Here is a 20,261-nt window from a genome sequence, read left to right as displayed (position 1 = left end):
AAACAGAACCTACTGGAACATCTTTTCACTCATCCAAACATTTTGAAAGAGATTATATAAAAGAGCCATAGCTCTTTCCTTTTCTATTAGTTCCAATAATCCACAGATTATTCTGTTGTCAAGTCTACAATTCAATTTTTTTTTTAAGAGCAGTACACCAAAAGGATAAATCATTGTTTCCATCCTCCTTCGAGAACTGTCTCTGTGGATCTTTATTCTTGGGAGGCAAGCCAAGCAGCAACAAAGGGCCACTACAGCAGTGCTACAAAACTAGTCCCCTATAGTTGTCGTTGTCAGTGGTCTCTGGAAGTCAAGGATGATGTTCGTCAGGCTTGATGGGTTCAGGTGACTAAGAAGTCCGATTCTGGATGCACACATTCTTCAGTAATGGGGGCATGCTGTTGCATGGTGGAGTGGGATTCACAGCCTCAGGTTGGTTGTTTTCTTCCACTGCCATTCCACCTCGGTATCAAGTCACTGGGCTTCAAAGTGGCGTGCACCTTGGTGAACCAGGTGGTACCATGCTGAATGGTCAGCAGCTTGCTCCTCCCAGCCGTTGGTGTCGATGCCTCTGTGCTTGAGGGCGATCTTGAACATGTCTTTGTACCATTTCCTTTGGCCACCCTTCAAGCATTAGCCAATGGAGAGCTAGGAAAAAAGAATCTGGTGAGGGAAGTAGTTCTTGGGCGTTCGGATACAGTGGCCCGTCCCCTGGAGTTGATTTCTCAAGAGCAAGGCTTTGATGCTGGTGGATGTAGCTTCATGGAGGACACCCATGCTGGTCCAACGGTCCTCCCATTTGATCCCCAGGATTCGATGCAAGAACCACTGGTAAGCACGCAAGTCCTCTATAGTAAAGGTGAGGCAAAATCTGCTATTCTCAATGAGAAGAATGTGAAGCCTCGATATACAGAACAGCCTTTGTGAAAATATTCTCTGAACAGTCATGTGCCTCTCATCTGAGAAACATAATAAGCATATGGTCTGGATTTTGCCCGCTTACTGAAAGGTAGATAATGTAATACCATGGTGAAATACCCAAACTAACTTGGGTGCAAGCAGCAATACAAATTTGTTAATGTAATGCTTCACTTGAGCTACTTAGTCCTACCGAGAAGCAGGGTGCATTAGCCTGGGCAAGATCCTGCACTAATATGGCTATATTGCTTCTGATATCTGAATTTAGATATTTATGCACTGCACTCCACTGTGTATTTAGAAATAACCAAAAAAGAGAGGTTACATACAATACTTTATAAAATGGTCTTTTTCTAAAATGGAGTCACAAATAATATTACTTTGCGGAGACTAAAATGATACTGTGGTGTTATTTTAAACAAAAAATTAGATTCTGAATGCCTGCTTTCTATAGTTTTATCGGATTTAAGTAGATTTATTCAGAGATATTAGATTTGTATGATCAATCATTTTTTATCACATTATTAGTAAAAATATGTTGAGAGTGAAAAAGGACTTTTGAGGTTTTCTTTTAAAAAGAATAAAGGCAGCTACAGTTCTAAAATGTGTAACATACTTTGTCTTCATCAACATCTTCCACAGATGAGCAAGCGTCTACTTCAAGACCCCTCTTTACCTAGAAGAAAACCAATCACCTTCAATTCTGAAACTGATTACAGATGTAAATAAACTAAGTTTTTGCAATAAATGGCTTTGAAACACTGGACAAAACAAAATAAGCTTTTGTTATCATTTATAATCCTCCTAACTTCCACATCCACCATTAAAAGTCAATCTCAAAACTGCAACAGTTCGAGCAACTATTTTTAAGACTTGCAGTAGTTTTTGAAAAACATATGCCCTTAAGCAAGTGTTATGAATATCCAAGAGGTGAAACACTAGGAAATTAATTACCAGGACTCTTGGGGCCCTTGCAGATGTCACATTTATTTCATTATCATCATGTTAAATCATGATAAAAATTTAAACATGCCACATGCAGCCAATTTATGGCACAATAAAATGGTGAAACACCCACAAAGAGAGTTCACATTTAATATGGAATATTCTTGTGGTGATGTTGGATTGTGCCATAACCTGAAAATGTGGCATTTGTTCCAAACGCAGCGCAGCCCTGTCTGATCTCAGGGATCAGGCAGGAGACAGTCCCTCGGGTTTGGGATACAGTCTCCTTTTGCCTAATCCCCAGGGAACCAATGCCCCTCCAATCTTCCCCTGTCCCCAGTCTGATCCCCACAGTTCTGTAAAAAGCATGAACAATTCGGGTTGGGAAGCGCCCTAATCCACAGCTGCACACCCTGGCAGTCATGCAATCAGAATCAGAGCAATTTTATGACCCATCACAAAAATCACGCATCGTCCCATGAATGTCCAACTTGGCAGGATACAGAGTTTTTGAGATGGGGCATAAAATCCCAATCACACAATTATATTCATGTCTGCCAGGGGCCGAATTTTAAATGTATTTTAAAAATTTACATAGCAATCTTGTATCACTTTCAAAAGTAGGTCCTTAATTTTGTGTGTTAAGGCTGTATAAGCTTAAATTAATACTGTCAATTAAATTAATTTCCAGCCTTGATACTCCAATGCTCTTATAGCTGAGAATAAAAATTGTTAAGATACATTATTGGTTTCAAGGGTGCCAAGGATACCCTTATTTATATTTGAGCAACCTAACCTGTATTACATTAGAGTTTCTTTAATATGTTTTGTTTAAAATTCCAAATTGTAGAAGTTAATCATATTTCCAGCACCCCATCAAAACAAAATGCTAGACTGCTCTGACTTCTCAGGGTCAATAGAATTCAGTTTTCTATCAGGTCTTTAGCATCACTGAGGTACTGGTACTGAAAAGGTAAAAGATGGACAGTTAATTTTTTACTCATTCAGCAGTAAAGTAGTTTAATTGACTACCACAGGACTATTCACCTGAGTAAAGTCTACTCATGTGGCTTAACAGGATGGGTCCTGCCTTCTGCTTCACAGAGAAATAAGGGAAAAGAAACAAGATAATTAATCATCTCTGAAGTGTTCCACATGTTTAATTGCTGACAAGCCAGGTAACATTACTTACTAATGTTATGTCATAAGTAGCAGTAATGTCTCAGAAAAAACACACACACTTTTCTGGAATTAATCTTTTTTTTAAAATGATTAGAGTTAAAAAAGGAAAAAGCCAACCTATTAAATGGGTACTTTGCGTCGGTCTTTCATCAGTCCCATGGGATGCCCATGCCCACTACAGGACAGGGAGGTCCAGGTGATTCATAGATTCATATATGTTAGGGTCGGAAGGGACCTCAATAGATCGAGTCCGACCCCCTGCACAGGCAGGAAAGAGTGCTGGGTCTAGATGACCCCAGTTAGATACTCATCTAACCTCCTCTTGAAGACCCCCAGGGTAGGGGAGAGCACCACCTCCCTTGGAAGCCTGTTCCAGACCTTGGCTACTCGAACTGTGAAGAAGTTCTTCCTAATATCCAATCTAAATCTGCTCTCTGCCAGCTTGTGGCCATTGTTTCTTGTAACCCCCGGGGGCGCCTTGGTGAATAAATACTCACTAATTCCCTTCTGTGCCCCCGTGATGAACTTAAAGGCAGCCACAAGGTCGCCTCTCAACCTTCTCTTGCAGATGCTGAAAAGGTCCAGTTTCTCTAGTCTCTCCTCGTAGGGCTTGGTCTGCAGGCCCTTGACCATACGAGTTGCCCTTCTCTGGACCCTCTCCAGGTTATCCGCATCCTTCTTGAAGTGTGGCGCCCAGAATTGCACGCAGTACTCCAACTGCGGTCTGACCAGCGCCCTATAGAGGGGAAGTATCACCTCCCTGGACCTATTCGTCATGCATCTGCTGATGCACGATAAAGTGCCATTGGCTTTTCTGATGGCTTCGTCACACTGCCGGCTCATGTTCATCTTGAAGTCCACTAGGACTCCAAGATCCCTTTCCACCTCTGTGCCACCCAGCAGGTCATTCCCTAGGCTGTAGGTGTGCTGGACATTTTTTCTCCCTAGGTGCAGCACTTTGCATTTCTCCTTATTGAACTGCATCCTGTTGTTTTCTGCCCACTTGTCCAACCTATCCAGGTCTGCCTGCAGCTGTTCCCTGCCCTCCGGCGTGTCCACCTCTCCCCATAGCTTTGTGTCATCTGCAAACTTGGACAGAGTACATTTGACTCCCTCGTCCAAGTCGCTGATGAAGACATTAAAGAGTATCGGTCCAAGGACTGAGCCCTGCGGGACCCCACTGCCCACACCCTTCCAGGTCGAGACCGACCCATCCACCATGACTCTTTGGGTGCGACCTTCTAGCCAATTCGCCACCCACTGGACTGTGTAGTCATCCACATCACAGCCTCTTAACTTGTTCACCAGTATGGGGTGGGATACCGTATCGAAGGCCTTCCTGAAGTCTAAGTATACGACATCCACCCCTCCTCCTGTGTCCAGGCGTTTCATAACCTGGTCATAGAAAGAGACTAGATTGGTCAGGCACGATCTGCCCGCCACAAACCCGTGCGGGTTTCCCCTCAGCATAATTTGCCCTGTTGGGCTCTCACAAATGTGAGCCTTGATAATTTTTTCAAAGACTTTACCAAGGATGGAGGTGAGACTGATTGGCCTATAGCTGCCCGGGTCCTCCTTCCTCCCAGCCCTCCATCAATGCTGACCTCATGAAAGAACACCTAGAGAGGCTGGATACCTTCAAGTCAGCAGGCCCTGACAATCTACGCCCCAGGGTACTCAAGGAGCTGGCGAGCATCATAGCCCAGCCTCTAGCACAGAGCTTTGAGAATTCCTGGTGCTCTGGTGTAGTGCCCGAAGACTGGAAGAAGGCCAATGTGGTGCCTATCTTCAAGAAATGGAGGAAAGTGGATCCGGCAAACTATAGGCCCATCAGCCTGACTTCTATCCCAGGGAAGGTCTTAGAAAAGTTTCTTAAAGAGGTCATCCTTAATGGACTGGCCGACGCCAACATCCTGAGGGATAGCCAGCACAGGTTTGTTGCGGGTAGGTCTTGCTTGACCAATCTCATTTCCTTCTACGACCAGGTGACCCATCACCTGGACAAGGGAGAAGAGATTGATATCCTATATCCTGACTTCAAAAAAAGCCTTCTATCTGGTATCCCATGATCACCTCTTGGCAAAACTGGTCAATTGTGGCCTTGAGTCCACCACAATTCGCTGGCTGGGAAATTGGCTCCGTGGTCAGACCCAGAGGGTGGTAATTGATGGAAGTCAATCATCATGGTGCCCTGTGACCAGTGGGGTCCCCCAAGGCTCTGTCCTTGGACCCATATTGTTCAACATCTTCATTAATGATATGGACACTGGAGTCAGAAGCGGACTGGCCAAGTTCGCCTATGACACCAAATTTTGGGGCAAAGCATCCACACCTGAAGACAGGAGGACGATCCAGGCTGACCTGGACAGGCTCAGCAAATGGGCGGATGAGAACATTATGATGTTTAACATTGAAAAATGAAAGGTTCTCCACCATTGGGAGGAAAAACCTGCAGCATCCTTATAGGCTCGGCAGTGCTACACTGGCTAGCACTACGGAAGAAAGAGACTTGGAGGTCATCATTGACCACAAGATGAACATGAGCCTGCAGCGCGATGCTGCGGCTAGTAAAGCAACCAAAACAGTGGCTTGCATCCATAGATGCTTCTCAAGCAAATCCAGGGACGTCATTCTCCCCTTGTACTCTGCCTTGGTGAGGCCGCAGCTGGAGTACTGTGTCCAGTTTTGGGCCCCACAATTCAAAAAGGATGTGGAAAAGCTTGAGAGAGTCCAGAGAAGAGCCACGCGCATGATCAGAAGTCAGGAAAACAGACTTTACCATGACAGGCTGAGTCCTATGGGGCTCTTTAGCCTGGAAAAGCACAGGCTCAGGGGTGATCTGATGGCCACCTATAAAAGTTTATCAGGGGTGACCAACAGTATCTGGGGGAACGTTTGTTCACCTGAGCACCCCAAGGGATGACGAGGTCAAATGGTTATAAACTACTGCAAGAACATTTCAGGCTAGGCATAAAGAAGAATTTCTTTACTGTCTGAGCCCCCAAGGTCTGGAATAGCCTGCCATCAGAGGTGGTTTAAGCACCTACATTGAACACCTTCAAGAAAAAATTGGATGCTTATCTTGCTGGGATTCTATGACCCCAGCTGACTTCCTGCCTTCGGGTAGGGGGCTGGACTTGATGATCTTCCAAGGTCCCTTCCAGCCCTAATGTTTATGAAATCTATGAAATAATATATTTTAGCTGAAGTCAGACAAAGTAGGCTCCAAGAAAATACAAAAGCAGCAACAAACCTCTTTAGCATAAGACTGCATCACTCCAGCTGCTTCTATTTTTCTTTTGCATCTTTGTTTCACAGTAATACTATTGTTGTCCAAGTCTTGCATGAGTTTAAAGAAGGCTAATTCATTAAACAAAACTTCTGAGATCTCCACAAGCAGATCTTCTCCACAATCTTTGAGTTTTCTACCAGCAAATTTTGCTAGTGAATCCTGTCAAAAGCAACAGAGTTCTTCTGAAATGAAAACTAAACATGTGCTATTATACCTTCCTGATGTTTAAGATCAAAGGATTGCCACACTAAAAACAGAATTGAAACAGATTTTGTCCAGGCATCCCATTTATGACATGTTCTGCTTAAGCAGAATTCACCATACTGCAATAGCATTCTCTTATCTGGTCACAGCTTTGACAGCACTCAACTCATGACCATATGATGGCTTATGGTATATATACTGCTCTTCTTATTTCAGTGTAGTACAAAAACCCATAGAAGCATAGGCAATACCACGGTTATCCTTTAAACAAATAATCGCAGAAGATTTTATTTCTTCACAAGGCTGTATTATTTCTAATACAAATGTTTGTTCCTATTCTGTGATGTGTTTACCATCTGCAAAAAAGCATGTTCATTCACATACAGAAGACAGTGCCAACCTATTTGCTTGATACAAATACTACTACGGAAGAGCCATAATACTACAGATGCAGATCTCAATGTTTTCAACAATACAATCATTGTAGTTTCTGGACAGTAATAAAACATAGCCCAATTTACATAATCAAATCCTTGATTTTGGACTAACTGCCAAAAAGGCTAGATCGCAGCAACAGTGCTGGTAGTTGTTGGCTCATAAGATACTAGTAATTTAGGATCTGAAAGACACACAACTACCCTCCTGATAAAATTCTAATCCAATGATGAGACTGGAAGAGCAGAGGTGATATTTAAACGAGGAAACAAGGTAATATTTCATTAATGAAAATCACAAAGAAGGGGGAAATATCTATCCATGCCACTCAAAGTTTATTAGAGTGAAAATTTAGGGCTGAAGCAAGTTACTGAACACCGTTGAAAATCAGGCCTTACATAGGTTTAAGTCATCCACATTAAAATATCATCAAAAAACCCGTTGTGACAAGTACTAACCTGCAGTATGCTACCAAGTTGCTTATGAAAGAATTTCACAAATTCTTTGCTTTCATCGTTTTGCTGCGTAAGTGTCAAGACCATACGTCTTACTGATGTCAATAGCTGAGATGAGCATACTTCGTCCATGTGTTCCTAAGCAAATATCAGAAAGAAGAGAAGTTGGCCTTTCACCACTTAAAATGTTGACTATGCCATAAATTGAATCTCCTCCTATTCAAAGATAATTTTGCAGGTCTGTAGCAGTCTGGGGATACAGTTAAAGTTCTACTCCATTGACATGATCCATCCAAAAACTAGCTGTCATGTCATAAGTAAGTGTCCCGACAAAAGGAACTATGGCACTGACTATATGTATACCCATCCAGCTTCCTTCTACATTCCCAATACACCAGTAGTTATGTCATTCAAGATTGAGAAATGTCTAAATGTTCTTATGGGACTCTGATCATTGTTAATAAAGTATAGGCTGGGGAATACTTTTAGGAGGTATCTAAATATTTGCAGGCTTTTTAAATTTATAGGAATACCTCTCAAGCCCCAGCTTTTAAGAACTGTAGTAAGCCACCAGTATACACAGGGTATGCCTACTGTAGTTCTTGTCAGACAGCTAGAACAAATACAGGTTTTCCTTGCTTTATGCTGTACACGCATTCCTGGAAAACAGCGCATAACTCAAATTCGCATCAAGGGAACCCACTTTACAATGTAACAAAAAAGGAATACATTCCAAGACCTCAACTGTACTGACCTCCACACCTATTTCTACCACTTTTTCAAGACAATTTTGGTCCTCACCAACAGCAGACAGTACACACAGGCACAGGGTGGTAGTGAATATTTAGTTGGTGGGGATGGCAACTACAGAAACACGCGTCACAGACGAGCGAGGAGCACAGATCCACACAGGAGACCATATTTTGGTGCACATCACTCCCACAATACACGGCACAAAGCAGCTGACTACGGGCTTCCAGCACACCAATCGCATCAGAGTGAATTTACCTTGCATATAACGAATTTTTGGTATAAACAGGGTCATCGCATAAGAGCGAATTCTCACATACAGAACCCGCATAAAATGAGGGAAACCTGTACGTTTTTCATGCTGCTGCACCCCATGTCTAATTTAGCATGTTTATTTGACTTATATTTAGTAAACACAACTAAAAAAGTACCCCCATGTTAATTTTATGGCCCAATAGCCACAAGTATTTGAACTGAAATTTGATTAAGAAAAAAATTAAATACAGCACACTGAATGCGATTTAAATGTTATATTCAAACAAATTCAAGGCTTTACGTGGAAATAAATTATTTTTATTGAAATATTTGTAAAAATGTAAAGACAATACACAATAGCATGTACTTCCCTTGCATTGTTTGTTTAAATTTAAGAAAAAAAACCCCAAAAGGCACTGAAAACTGTTGACACTAATTTTAGCACACCCAAAGAACTCTGCATGATATGCCATGCTTTGGTTTTGATTTGACCTGCACAGCCAATTAGGTGAATTCATAACTTGATTTTTGGTTTGGATTATTATGCAAGTGTATTTACCCTCCTGTTTACAAATCAATAAAACATATATGTACTCTCTCTCACACTTGCTAGGGATAACCACCTGAAAAAACATTTATTATAACTTTGAAACTGCCAAGCTTGCCTAATATTGTATTGTCATCCATTAATTGTTACTAATGATTTTTATGAAACAATTAATTTTTAGAAATGGAAAATTTCCCATGGAGAAATAAAGTACTAGAAAATTTTCCGCCCCACATCTCTGATCAAGAGGGATTCAAAGCAAGTCTCTAAGCATTGTTATGGGGTTTATAAATTCTACAACTGTTTTCCATTTAAGAAAATAAACCACATATTTAAAGTTATTAGCTCACCAAAGAAATACATTAACCAAGATGATGAGAGGGAAGCCAAAAGAGTGTGCAGACCGCCTTCTAGGTCATAGAATTTGGCAGCCATGTAGAAAAAAAGTCAAACTTTTTCAAAAGTGAGTATGTAGTCAGACTTAATATGTGAAAGCCTGCTATACCTTTGTTGCATCTTGAAAATAAATGGTCCCTGCTTGAATTTATGTACAAAGATGTCTGATGAGTCATTTGGATGTTTTTACAGTCAGCCGCATATAGCTTCCAAAGACAATGAATTCCCCAATTTCAAGATGGAAAAAAAAGTCTCTGATATCACTTGCATCTTTTGAATAAAGACAAAGATCTTCAAAATTACACCTCCTTTAAAGAATGTTATCCATCAGAAATCAGCATTTAATATAGTGCTTTGATACTGTGCTTTTAACATCTACATGTTACAAATGGAAGTAGCAAGGTTCATTTTAGAATATGGTCAGAAATGTGTCTCAATCTCAAACTCCATTTACAATTTGGAGATGATGTTGTTTCATAATTTCAGTATAAATGCTTTCTTGATAAAAAAAAAAATCAGGTCCTTTCAACATGTTATTTTTACTATTTAAACAGGACCTCTTACCTTCAGAAAAGGAATGACCTCTTTCATAATTGCTTTAATCTGTCGGTCAAGTTGCTGCGTATCTATACGAGGACATGGAACAGTAGAAACCTCGCTAGGCTGCGGTACACAAAGACTCTCACCAGTACTTGGACCTTGTAAAATAATGTATATTCAGATCACAATTTCCTAGTTAAAGGAATATCAGTTTTAAAAATGTTTTATGCATCTAGTTGGACAATAAAATAATAAATTGTGCTTTTGATAATAAACATATACAACTAAAATTGCAATATACTTACGATGGAAATGCAAACTAGTCAAATGAATTGTTCCTTACATCCATGATTATTCCCATACTATAATTACACTCATAATTACTATTGAATACTACATAAAAATGTACATACCTTCTAATTTAGCAGCAGAGGCACCCTGAAGATTACCAGAGCAGCCCTCCGGGTCAAGCATACTATCAGCATCATTTTTCATACGCTCATATTCCCTCATCCTAGCCAATGCCTGATCTAGGTGAATTACAGTGTTGCCTATACAGAGAACAAAAGTTTCCTGAGAATAGTTTTTAATCTAGATGAACACCAGTAGAGACAAAAAAAATACACAACTGTAAAATTAAGTAAAAGCTATGATGATTGTTTAAACTCTAGACATCTACTGTTTTTATTCATATGCAAGATGAGGTCTGGCATGGGGAAAAAAGTCCCTCATCTTATAATTGAATACAAGGAAATCTCACTAAACACACTGTCTATCATTAAACTGCTGCCAAAAGCAGCATATACACTTAGCAACAGAAACCAACTATAACGTTTATTACATGCACCCAGCACTGAGCATGACTATAAAACACAGAGGCCATATTGGGCAAAAATGCAGATGGGAACCTATCACAAGAACAGGTTACTGTACCCCATCTGAATAAGACATACAGGAGCACCCATTAAGCACAGTACCCCTCACCGCTGACTCTCCTTCAAGTCACGGTGAGCCATGACATTGCATACAGTTCATCCTCTGTCACCTACTAATCATAGGTACCAGGCTGAGAGAGTGTGGCCCCATCTTCCATGAGGTGGAGCTGGAACAAGTTGCCAGGGTGCCTCACCTGCATACAATTTTTTGGAGCATCTTAGGACTCATGACAAAAATACCTGGTTCCAGTCAGGGGTGAAGGCTAATTAGGCCCCCACAACAGAACCATGTGCTATTTGGGTTACGTACATGCACATAAGGAACAGTACTAAGTTGTGACGTCACTGTAGTTTGAAATGGTGTTGACTCTGGTGGGGCCCAATCCAATGAATTATATGGTAAATCACAAGCCTGTGGTTTTGGACTAATATAAGGCATAGTTTGTACTACATACATGTAGGCGCCAAAGTGTTGCTCAAAAGTGTTTATGGAATACCTGTGCTAATACTTGCACCAGTTTTAAAGTAACATACATCAATTCTGGATAAACTAAGTGTATAGGTATACTATATGCAAATTGCTACAATTAGGCTTAATTTCAAGGTTATTGTTTTCAAATTTGAAAGGGACAAATTCAAGGCAAACCTCCAATAATTAGATTTTGTACATGGAACAATTAACAAAGTTATAAGTTTTTCACAAGCAGAATCTATAAGTGGAAAAATTAACACATTTATAATTTTTCCATATATAGACTCTAATTATAAGGAAAGCGCCTATAATCAGGGTCATCTTTTATTCAAGTAAATACGGTAATTAGTTTACAAACTAGAACTTTCTACAAACTCTTAGAGAAAGCATTTTACAAACATTTTACAAACTGTTACATAAATTATTAAATAATGCAGTATTACAGAAAACATTGTTAATTATACAAAATAATGGTTACCAAGATCATCAGTGGCAAAGGGTTCAAAATTTGAAGATGTAGACATGGTACTGCCATTGTCTGCATCATTTTGTTCACAGTCTCTACATGCTTCTGTATTAAAGTTTTTCTCGAAAGTTTCCTGAAAGAGATAAACAAATGTTTACAAAGCAAGCATAAAGCATGGTCTCTCAAATATCCTGGCAAACCTTCCTTCACTTGATCCTCAAGGCTATAAAATTTGTTTCCAGACTTTCTTACTGGGAATGACCTCACTTTAAAGGGAGTAAGTTTTTCAGGTGCTTCTATAACAAAACTATAAGTGATAAGATTGGAAAAGGCATTAGTGTCAGTTTCTTACACACAATACAGAAAGCAAGTCTCGTGTATTTGGGATTTTGGTTTTAAGTGCTGCCATCACCCTGTATGTTGTCTCACTCATGAGTTCTTCCTCCCTCCCTCCCTCCCTCCCCCCCCTAAAGCACTTTGGATAGTGCCTGCATGTGTCTGTGTGGGCAAGGGGGAAACACTACTAAAGATAATGGCAACAATTGTAGAATATCAGGGTGTGGACACGTGTAGCAATTCAAATGTCTCAAATGCATTTGAGACATTTCGAAGGGCCAGCTGTGCACACAAGCCTTCTGAAACATTCTAAAACGTGGCAAAAACACTTCAAAAGAGTTACCTCATGAAATGAAGTACTATTTTGGAGCATTTCAATTTTTGTTGCAGGCTATGGCAGAAGCATTCATGCTGCGACCATGTCAGATTCCAACAAATCTGCAAATTCTGCTAAATACCTTGTCACAAGGACATAAGAAAGGAAGGAAGGAGTTTTTGTTGCATCTGGAAGGGGGGGGGAGGGGGGGAAGAGGAGTGGAGAAGAAGCATAGGCTCACATGGACACCCTGCCAACTGTCCAGCCACTGGAACTTGGCAGTGCCCCAGGAACCAGAGCAAGTCCCCAGTTAAGACTCCCCACCATCCCCAGACCCAGACCCAGGCTTTCCCTGCCTCCCCCCCTACACTTCTCAGTTATTTAGACCCACGCTGCCACAGGAGACAAGCCCTTCAGTTCCAGTCCCCTTTACCTCTCTCTGTTGGCTTAAGAGGTGAAGAGGGTAGGGAGAGGGAATTGGAGCTGGAGTGTCAGACTCATGCAAGCTGAGGTTGGGACAGGGATCTGCCACCACATCTATACCATACCTCGCCACTCTCCCTTCTCATCTCTGCAGGAAGAATTATCACTGCAGCCTGCGTTAGTGCCTGAAGGCTGGCACTAGAGGTGGTTGAGGTGTCCTGAAACTTTCCAGTCAGAAACAGAAGAGGGGCACATGTACTCTAACTGAAATGTTTCCAAGTGAATTTCATCTGGAAACTTTTCAAGTGTTAACTTCAGTCCACACTCTAAGTTTCATTTGACTTTCTAACAAGTAAAATATCAATAAGAAATCTGGATTTTTTTTTAAGCTGTCGTATACACTGGTTCCAAACACTGCAGGCAACCTTACCAGCTTTAACACTAGTTGTCTTATAAACAGAATCTTGACAAACTTAATACATTTTCATGTTAAGATAACCTTTAACAAGCTTTTTCATACAAGGTCTGGCTGCTCGTAAGCCATTATAGTTTTTGGAACAATCAAGTCACTATGGTAATTATTCCAGCATGTATGTCCATACAGAAATCGGAAAGGATGGAATAATAAGTCCCACTTACATCGTCAGTAGTAGCAAGGCTTTCGCTAGGAGTAAGTTCAGAGTTTGATGCAATCCATGTTGCTGAATTCAGTGACTTAATGCACTCTCCTTTTTCATTCTTCTCCGATATGTGTCTAGTAACTATATCCTAGATAAGATAAGGAATCTTAAATCTATACTGTGAAGAAAGCTTATCCAGTTCATAAACTTAATTCAATTTTTGGTGTGGGTACCTGTAATGCATACAATGCTCTTTGCCTCAAGTAATCTGTATTTAGGAGTTGAAGCTCATGGAAAAGTTCAATAAGAAAATGTGGACGAGATTCATTTTGAGATATAAGAGTTGCTACTTCAGAATAAATGGTGTCCCGCAAAGCTTCAAACATAGAAAGATCACTACCAGTTTCTGCAGAAAGATAAAGGACCCAATTTTTATCTTGATAATTTTCTCTGTTGATGCATATCCCAATTATATATGAAGACTGTGCCTTATTAAATTAACAGTTTGTTAAACAGCCAAGTTTATTATTCTTTAAAGCTATTTCTAGACAAAGGGGTTCACACACAATGAAATTTAGACCGTGTCTTCATACAATCACTGGCATATAAAATAATTTAACTTATGATGTACACTCATGTATCAGAAGTCTGATCTAAATTTTATGCTTTTTAAAATTCTGAATGATAACTTTAAAGTGGGTACATATAGAAGTATAGTGCACACACATCTGTAACAAACATATTTCAAGCATGATCTATTAAGTGTTACCTGATCCTGCCTCAGGCAGAAGGTAGGGCTAGGTGACACCTCAGAATAACTGCAGAAGTGCATGAACTTTGATAGGCACCATGGCACCTGAATTCAGGTTAACATGGCTAACCAGCTCTTTTGTCCTGCCTCAGTACAGATGACTGGAGTAGATTATCTGGAGGTCTTTCCAGCCCCTCATTCCCATGCCATATCTACTTGTGTATCACATGCACCTTCCCTGCCTCCCTACCCACCAGAAATCAGTCCTCCATAAGTGAGGGGCACATGTTAAGTGGAGAAGCTGATTTTCTTTGTACATGTAGAACTCAACAATACTGTGCTATAAAGATGGCTGCCAGCAAGTCGAAGGGGGTGCAGGCCAGTGTTCATCTTTTCACAGAAGTTCTCAAATGGACATCAGCTTTTGGCAAATTTTATGTAGCCCTGAGAACAGCATGGAAGAGTGTCTTAATGAAAAAACCAACTAAGTTATGACTGGGGGGGGGGGGGGGGGGGGGAAAAAATCGCTCTTTTTTAAACTTTCAGCCTTCCAAAAAAAAGTACATTTTCTATGGCAGCATGGGATATGTTAGAAATACAATAATATTAAGGATGCTTTTTCACATAGTAGATACTCAACACTAGTTGAAAACAGGATTTAAACCATTTGAATTTGGGTGCCTCCCAAAAAAATCCTTAAGTTTATTAATGCATTACCCTGCATCCGTTTTGATCTCATTTCTAAATTTAAAAAAGGACTCAAAGTTTGAAGGAAAAAAATCTAAGTTTGAATCTGATTTCTGCACATTAAGGGTGAAATTCAAAGTTGATAAAGGCTCACATCAAACTTCTGCTACACTTAAACTGTCCTTCATAGGCTGTGCAGGGGCGGGGAATATGCACTGGCTATATCCAGTAATGTGTCTCATTCCATGAAGCAAAATGCTGTTCTGTAAAAAATTAAGTTTATTTATTCTTCTGCTAAAAAATTAGGAATGAATGTAGGAATTGTAGAGCTCACTACAATAATGATCCACTCCTTACTACTTTCAACTAATGAAGTACTAAAACGATATGGTTTTGACTTTTGTTTTTATTCTGTAATTAAAATAGTTATTTGTAGTTTTGTTACAGAGTTCACTGAATTATTTAAAAATAAAGAAAAAATGTTAAAATTTTACAATTTGAAATGATGTGAGCAAATTTATACAGCTCTGCTAGAATTCTGTTTAAATACTAAAAATGTAATAGTAGTCTTTCAACACATGTTGACATGTATAATGTTCTTTTGAGGGGTAAATGAAAAACCATAAAGCTCGTACCAGTCTACACAATTTACCACAGGTGCAGGACTAAACAAGACATCTCATCTGAGGTGGTCCTGATTGTCCTGAGTTTTAACCCAGATCAAAATGGAGGCAGCCCAGGCATTTATACATGTAGCCCTTCCAAGCTGCATTGCTGCCCCTCAGCAAGTAGGTGGCCACAGAGAGCACCAGTCTGACAGGCTTGGCACTGGAATAGTTTGCAATTAAGCTTGAATGACCCACAAGTAATGTACATAGTGACATCCCAGGGGAAAAAAATGTAAACGTTTTTTCTTGCATATTTCACAGGTACTTAAAGCAGGATGCTGCACTGGTACAAAAAACTTTCAAGAAATGCTAAGTCTGCTTACACCTTAAGAACAAAAGAATGCCTATTGAATGCAATTTATTTTATTTTGGTGTAACACACTAAACACATTTTGCATTGAAAGCAGTTAATAAAGCAACTAGCTATATAGTAGAGCAGACACATGTGTAAAGGCACATTATAAAATATTCAGCAAATAATCCCCCACCCCAACTTTTTTAAAAATAACATACAAGTTAGTATGCATTAAACTGATTCACTAAATATACATAACCAAGAAGCACAATTGAGATTTAGTAAGAAAAGTTGTTGAAGACACTTCTGAAGCTAAGCAGTTAATGCATACCTGGGGCTTCATTGCATGCATTTCTGTTAGACTGCTGCAGTATTCTCCTAGCATGTGCTGTAGGAAAGTGGGGATAGACAGTGATAAACACAAAAACGCGTACCAGAAGTAAAGGCAGGCTCTATATGAAACAGTGGGAGGAAGACTACCTTTAGTCATTAAAATAACACCAAGGCTATGTTTATAAAATAAGAGTTTTACTCGTATAGGAATACCAGTGTATTACACCAGCAGTCTGCTCCTAGCATGGATGCAGCTACTTACTGATAAATCTGTGCTTTGTACCAGTATAGTGAAGCACCATTCAACCTTCCTTGCCCAGGAAAAACAAGGTATATTAGCGTGGGGAAAAAGCAGAGATTTTTCTAGTACGTTAGGCAAAGATCACAGCTCTGCACAATGCATCTATGTGAGCAGAAGTTGGTAATATAAACCTGACTCAGACTAAATCTCTAAATTTAAGTAGTCTTCCTGGCTGACAGACTTTGCTGTTGCTGTTTTTGTTAAGCAAATAACTACTTACCTCAACTAGAAAAAAGAAATACAAATTTATCTGGCAGACAAAACTCTTGGGGTAGAGGCAATCTCTTTTATTAGACCAACTAAATAGTTGCAAAAAAAAATCCTTTGCAAATTTATTTGGTCACCCATATTAACAGACCTTATGACCCACATGCTGTTCTACAAAATATGCAAAAGTACTATAAGGTATCATCAAATACAATTCCAAGGACAGCATTTGCTCTTGATGGTTTATATACTTAGTACCAGAAATAAAACTAATTGGAACCAATTCATTAAGTCTGATTGTAAGTGGAAGATCTTACAATAAACTTATTTATTCTAAACAAGCTAAGTGCATCCCCCACAAATTTCATAAAGGCCAAAAAGAAAAAACAAACACACACATGCTTAAAGGAATTCAGAGGGAGGCAGTTAAAAATGGATTAATCCATGTCTTCTACCAAACCTAACAACTAGTATCTTTCAAGGAGTTAAGAGAAATCCAATAGATAAAATGGGTAAAAAAGTATGTTTGACATTAGCTATTCCTTACAAAGGTCATTTGCAATCTAAAACTCCACAGCACTGAACTAATGTGAAATAATGTAAAAATGACACTTAGATATAGCAGGGGTGTCAAACATACAGCCTGCAGGCTGGATCTAGCCTATTGACCAGATCATTTGCCCCAGCTCTGATGGCAGCAGTCGGTGCCTTGAGAGCAATACCAAGAGCAGAAGCCCCATCACTGTGGTCAGAGCTCAGTCCAAAACACCCAGTACAACAGTCTCTGGTTGCAACAGCAGCTGCTGTCTGCAGTGGCACTGGAGCTGTCCACACCCTGGCTAGCCTGAGGACACAGGCTGCTGCTGTGGGACGCCATGCCACCACAGCCAGAGCTGCAGCCTTGGCTGCTGTGGTGGAGCCTCTGACCTTTTTTCCCCACTAAGGCTGCCTGTGTCCTGTCTCACCATGGCTGCTGATTCCCAGACGAGGTGGGGAAGGGAGCAGCAGGGCAAAGCTCCCAGCCCATTTCTTACTCCAGGGACTCCTGTGGCAGAGCTGAAGCACTGGCAACCCCAGCAGCCCCACAAGCAGAAACATTACCACGACCGTGAGAGAGAGGCCACAAGCAGTCAAGGTTTCCTCTAAACTGCGTGTGTGCACAGCTGCACGCAATTAAAAAAAAAAAATCTTGTTGCGCACTAACTTTTTAATACTGTGCACCCACCGAGAGGAGTTGGGCTGCGGCTTCCTATAAATTTTGAGCGCAGAATGCAGCAGAGGCACCGGAGCCAGCGTGGGACACCTTACCGGCAGCAAGTTACTGCTCAGCTGCACAGGGGCCACTCTGCTCCTCACTGCACCAGCATCCCCACAAGGAGGGAGAGTAGTGCAGGGCAGGCAGCGGCTCCTCCCTGAGGTGAGGCAGGGGCTGGGGTAGATTCAACCTGAGGTAGGCTGAAAGCAATTGCCTGGCTTTGGCATTCATCCAGAGGCAGAGTTCATTTGCAAGGTGGGGGTGGGGTCAATAGGTACGAGATCTTTGACCCCCAGCGCAGCTCAGCCAAAAGCACATTCCCTCGACTTGCCTGAGCGCCTCCAATGAGGGGGAAATCGCTCAGAGCCACTCACCGTTTTTGAGTCACAGAGAGAGTGACCTCAGTGTATAAACACCTTCCAAAGGAGCTTTCCTCCCAGCTGGGAGGAGGGTGGGGGCCTGGTCCCTGCTGGGAAAACTAGTGCCTGGGGGCAGGTTGCATTCCCAGGTTGGCCTCACCAGCCTGTACACTCTTTGGAAATCCAGGCCAGGGATTTTCCTGCTACTTAGCCTTCCTGTTTCAATCTGGAATCAGCCTTCAGAATAGCACTGGCCCTTTGTTCGAGGCCATCTCAGACAAAAGCTAACTCTAAGCTAAGCCTACGTGACAGGCTCCTTTTTCAGACCCAAAGGGAACTTCACAACAAGCGGCACGCTATCGGACGGAAGCAGCGCACTCACAGATCACTACACACCTTTGAGGGAACATAGCACGCTGCCCCAGTGGTACAGTGGTCAGAGGCTTTACCAAACCAGGAGGGGCGGGAAGGGGAGCGGAGCAGCAAAAAACACCACTCCCTGCTTCTTCCTCAGACTGGTCCAGCTGCCCAACTGGGAAGAGCTGACAGCAAAGGGCAGCTGACGGGGCTGGGGACTGGGCTCACAGGAAGTCTCCCTAAGGCAAAGCATCCACCTGTTCCTCACATAGCTCCAGGTGTGTAGAGCAGGCAGAAGCTTTGCCATGGGACTTGTGCGCGCACGCACACCGCCCCCCCTGGGTCAAGCTGTTACTTGTCATCACAGGAAGCCTCACCACTGGTAGCAGAGCTTCCACTGGGGCTGTCAGCGTGGGAGAAGGGGTGCGACCTGTGGGTACCGGAAAGAAGAAAATGCAGCCCTCCCCAACTGATTCGAATTCGACACCCCTGAAAACGAGCATTTTCATGAACCAGCTTGAGACTAACACAAAAATTAAGGACTGGAAATGGTAACATGTAAGGAATTTATACAAATTTGAGGGACGCTAGTAGGAGGTAAAGTTTTATTAAAAATTATTTTTCTCCTAAAAGTATCCCTTTAAAATTGACCAGAAAGAAAAAATGAATGGCTCTCCAATATGAAATTAAAAACTTCATGCGCAACACATCAGACAGTTAGACACATCTAACTAGCTAGCACTTTCCATAAAACATGCGCAAGTAGCTACATATTTCTCCATGTATGTTTTTATAGTAATTACAGTTTCGTGTTTCAAGATCATATTAAAAAATTAAATAACCTGTCTACTTCAAAGTCATTTTCTGCCTCTCGAGTACCAAACTGTGTACGGTATTTTGAAAAATAACAAAAAAAGTTTGCTAAGTATTAGTAGTGTGTCCTTTCTAAATTACATCTAATATCATTCTCTTAAAAGTGATTCTGGTTTTATAATCAAGTCACAAACTATTTCAAAAATCCCATTCCTGAAAAATCCTTCAAAAACCTAGTTTATAGAAATAGTATTAAGGGGGAAAAAATACCTGAGGACATTTCTGTAGATCTACTGTACTTAATTATTTTTTCCAGCTGTTCCTGATTCTTTTTGCTGAACACTTTTCCTTGAACAACCTCTTCATTCTGTGTGGAGTGCTTATTCTTATTATTCTTGAAGGGTTCACAGGTACTAGAGGCACTGGCACTTTCATAGCCTTCTGTAAAGAAGAAGTGGCTCTTTACAAAAAAAGAAATCTTCAAATCACCTGTTCCTAATCAAGTTCAAGCAGCTCAAATGTGTATCAAAGCACAGTTTCTAGCGTGTGCACAAAAATAAAAATCCATAGATTTAAGGCCAACAAGGCTAGACCACCTTATCACTCTCAGCGCTGTATTATACGATATATATTTTTACCTTGTTACCTCTCTTACATTGTTTTCTGTGACCTAATTTTTTCCAATATCCATTTCAAAGCATTGGCACCAGTACTACTATATACAGAATTCCGATAGGCAACAAGGTTC

The 20,261-nt window shown here is 41.0% G+C and overlaps 1 protein-coding gene across 9 annotated transcripts in view; it reads right to left on the bottom strand.

Annotated features, from left to right (window-relative positions):
- Positions 1 to 20,261, bottom strand: part of PCM1 (pericentriolar material 1) — a 76,613-nt gene that overhangs the window by 12,168 nt on the left and 44,184 nt on the right. For 6 of the 9 annotated variants that reach the window (XM_019481298.2, XM_019481299.2, XM_019481296.2 and 3 more), the window contains 10 exons: positions 19,784 to 19,954; positions 16,220 to 16,276; positions 13,721 to 13,893; positions 13,507 to 13,635; positions 11,805 to 11,925; positions 10,333 to 10,470; positions 9,944 to 10,077; positions 7,435 to 7,569; positions 6,299 to 6,496; positions 1,535 to 1,594 (listed from right to left, as the gene is read on the bottom strand). In XM_019481298.2, the coding sequence (XP_019336843.1) occupies positions 1,535 to 1,594; positions 6,299 to 6,496; positions 7,435 to 7,569; positions 9,944 to 10,077; positions 10,333 to 10,470; positions 11,805 to 11,925; positions 13,507 to 13,635; positions 13,721 to 13,893; positions 16,220 to 16,276; positions 19,784 to 19,954 (1,316 nt within the window). The remainder of the gene's footprint in view (positions 1 to 1,534; positions 1,595 to 6,298; positions 6,497 to 7,434; positions 7,570 to 9,943; positions 10,078 to 10,332; positions 10,471 to 11,804; positions 11,926 to 13,506; positions 13,636 to 13,720; positions 13,894 to 16,219; positions 16,277 to 19,783; positions 19,955 to 20,261) is intronic. The other 3 variants (XM_019481300.2, XM_059721794.1, XM_019481303.2) reach the window with 1 other exon arrangement.

Source organism: Alligator mississippiensis, chromosome 2, assembly GCF_030867095.1.
Source record: "Alligator mississippiensis isolate rAllMis1 chromosome 2, rAllMis1, whole genome shotgun sequence".
Classification (NCBI taxonomy): Eukaryota; Metazoa; Chordata; order Crocodylia; family Alligatoridae; genus Alligator; species Alligator mississippiensis.
The sequence above is the reverse complement of the archived record's forward strand: the minus strand, read 5'-3'. Positions and strand labels throughout refer to the sequence as shown.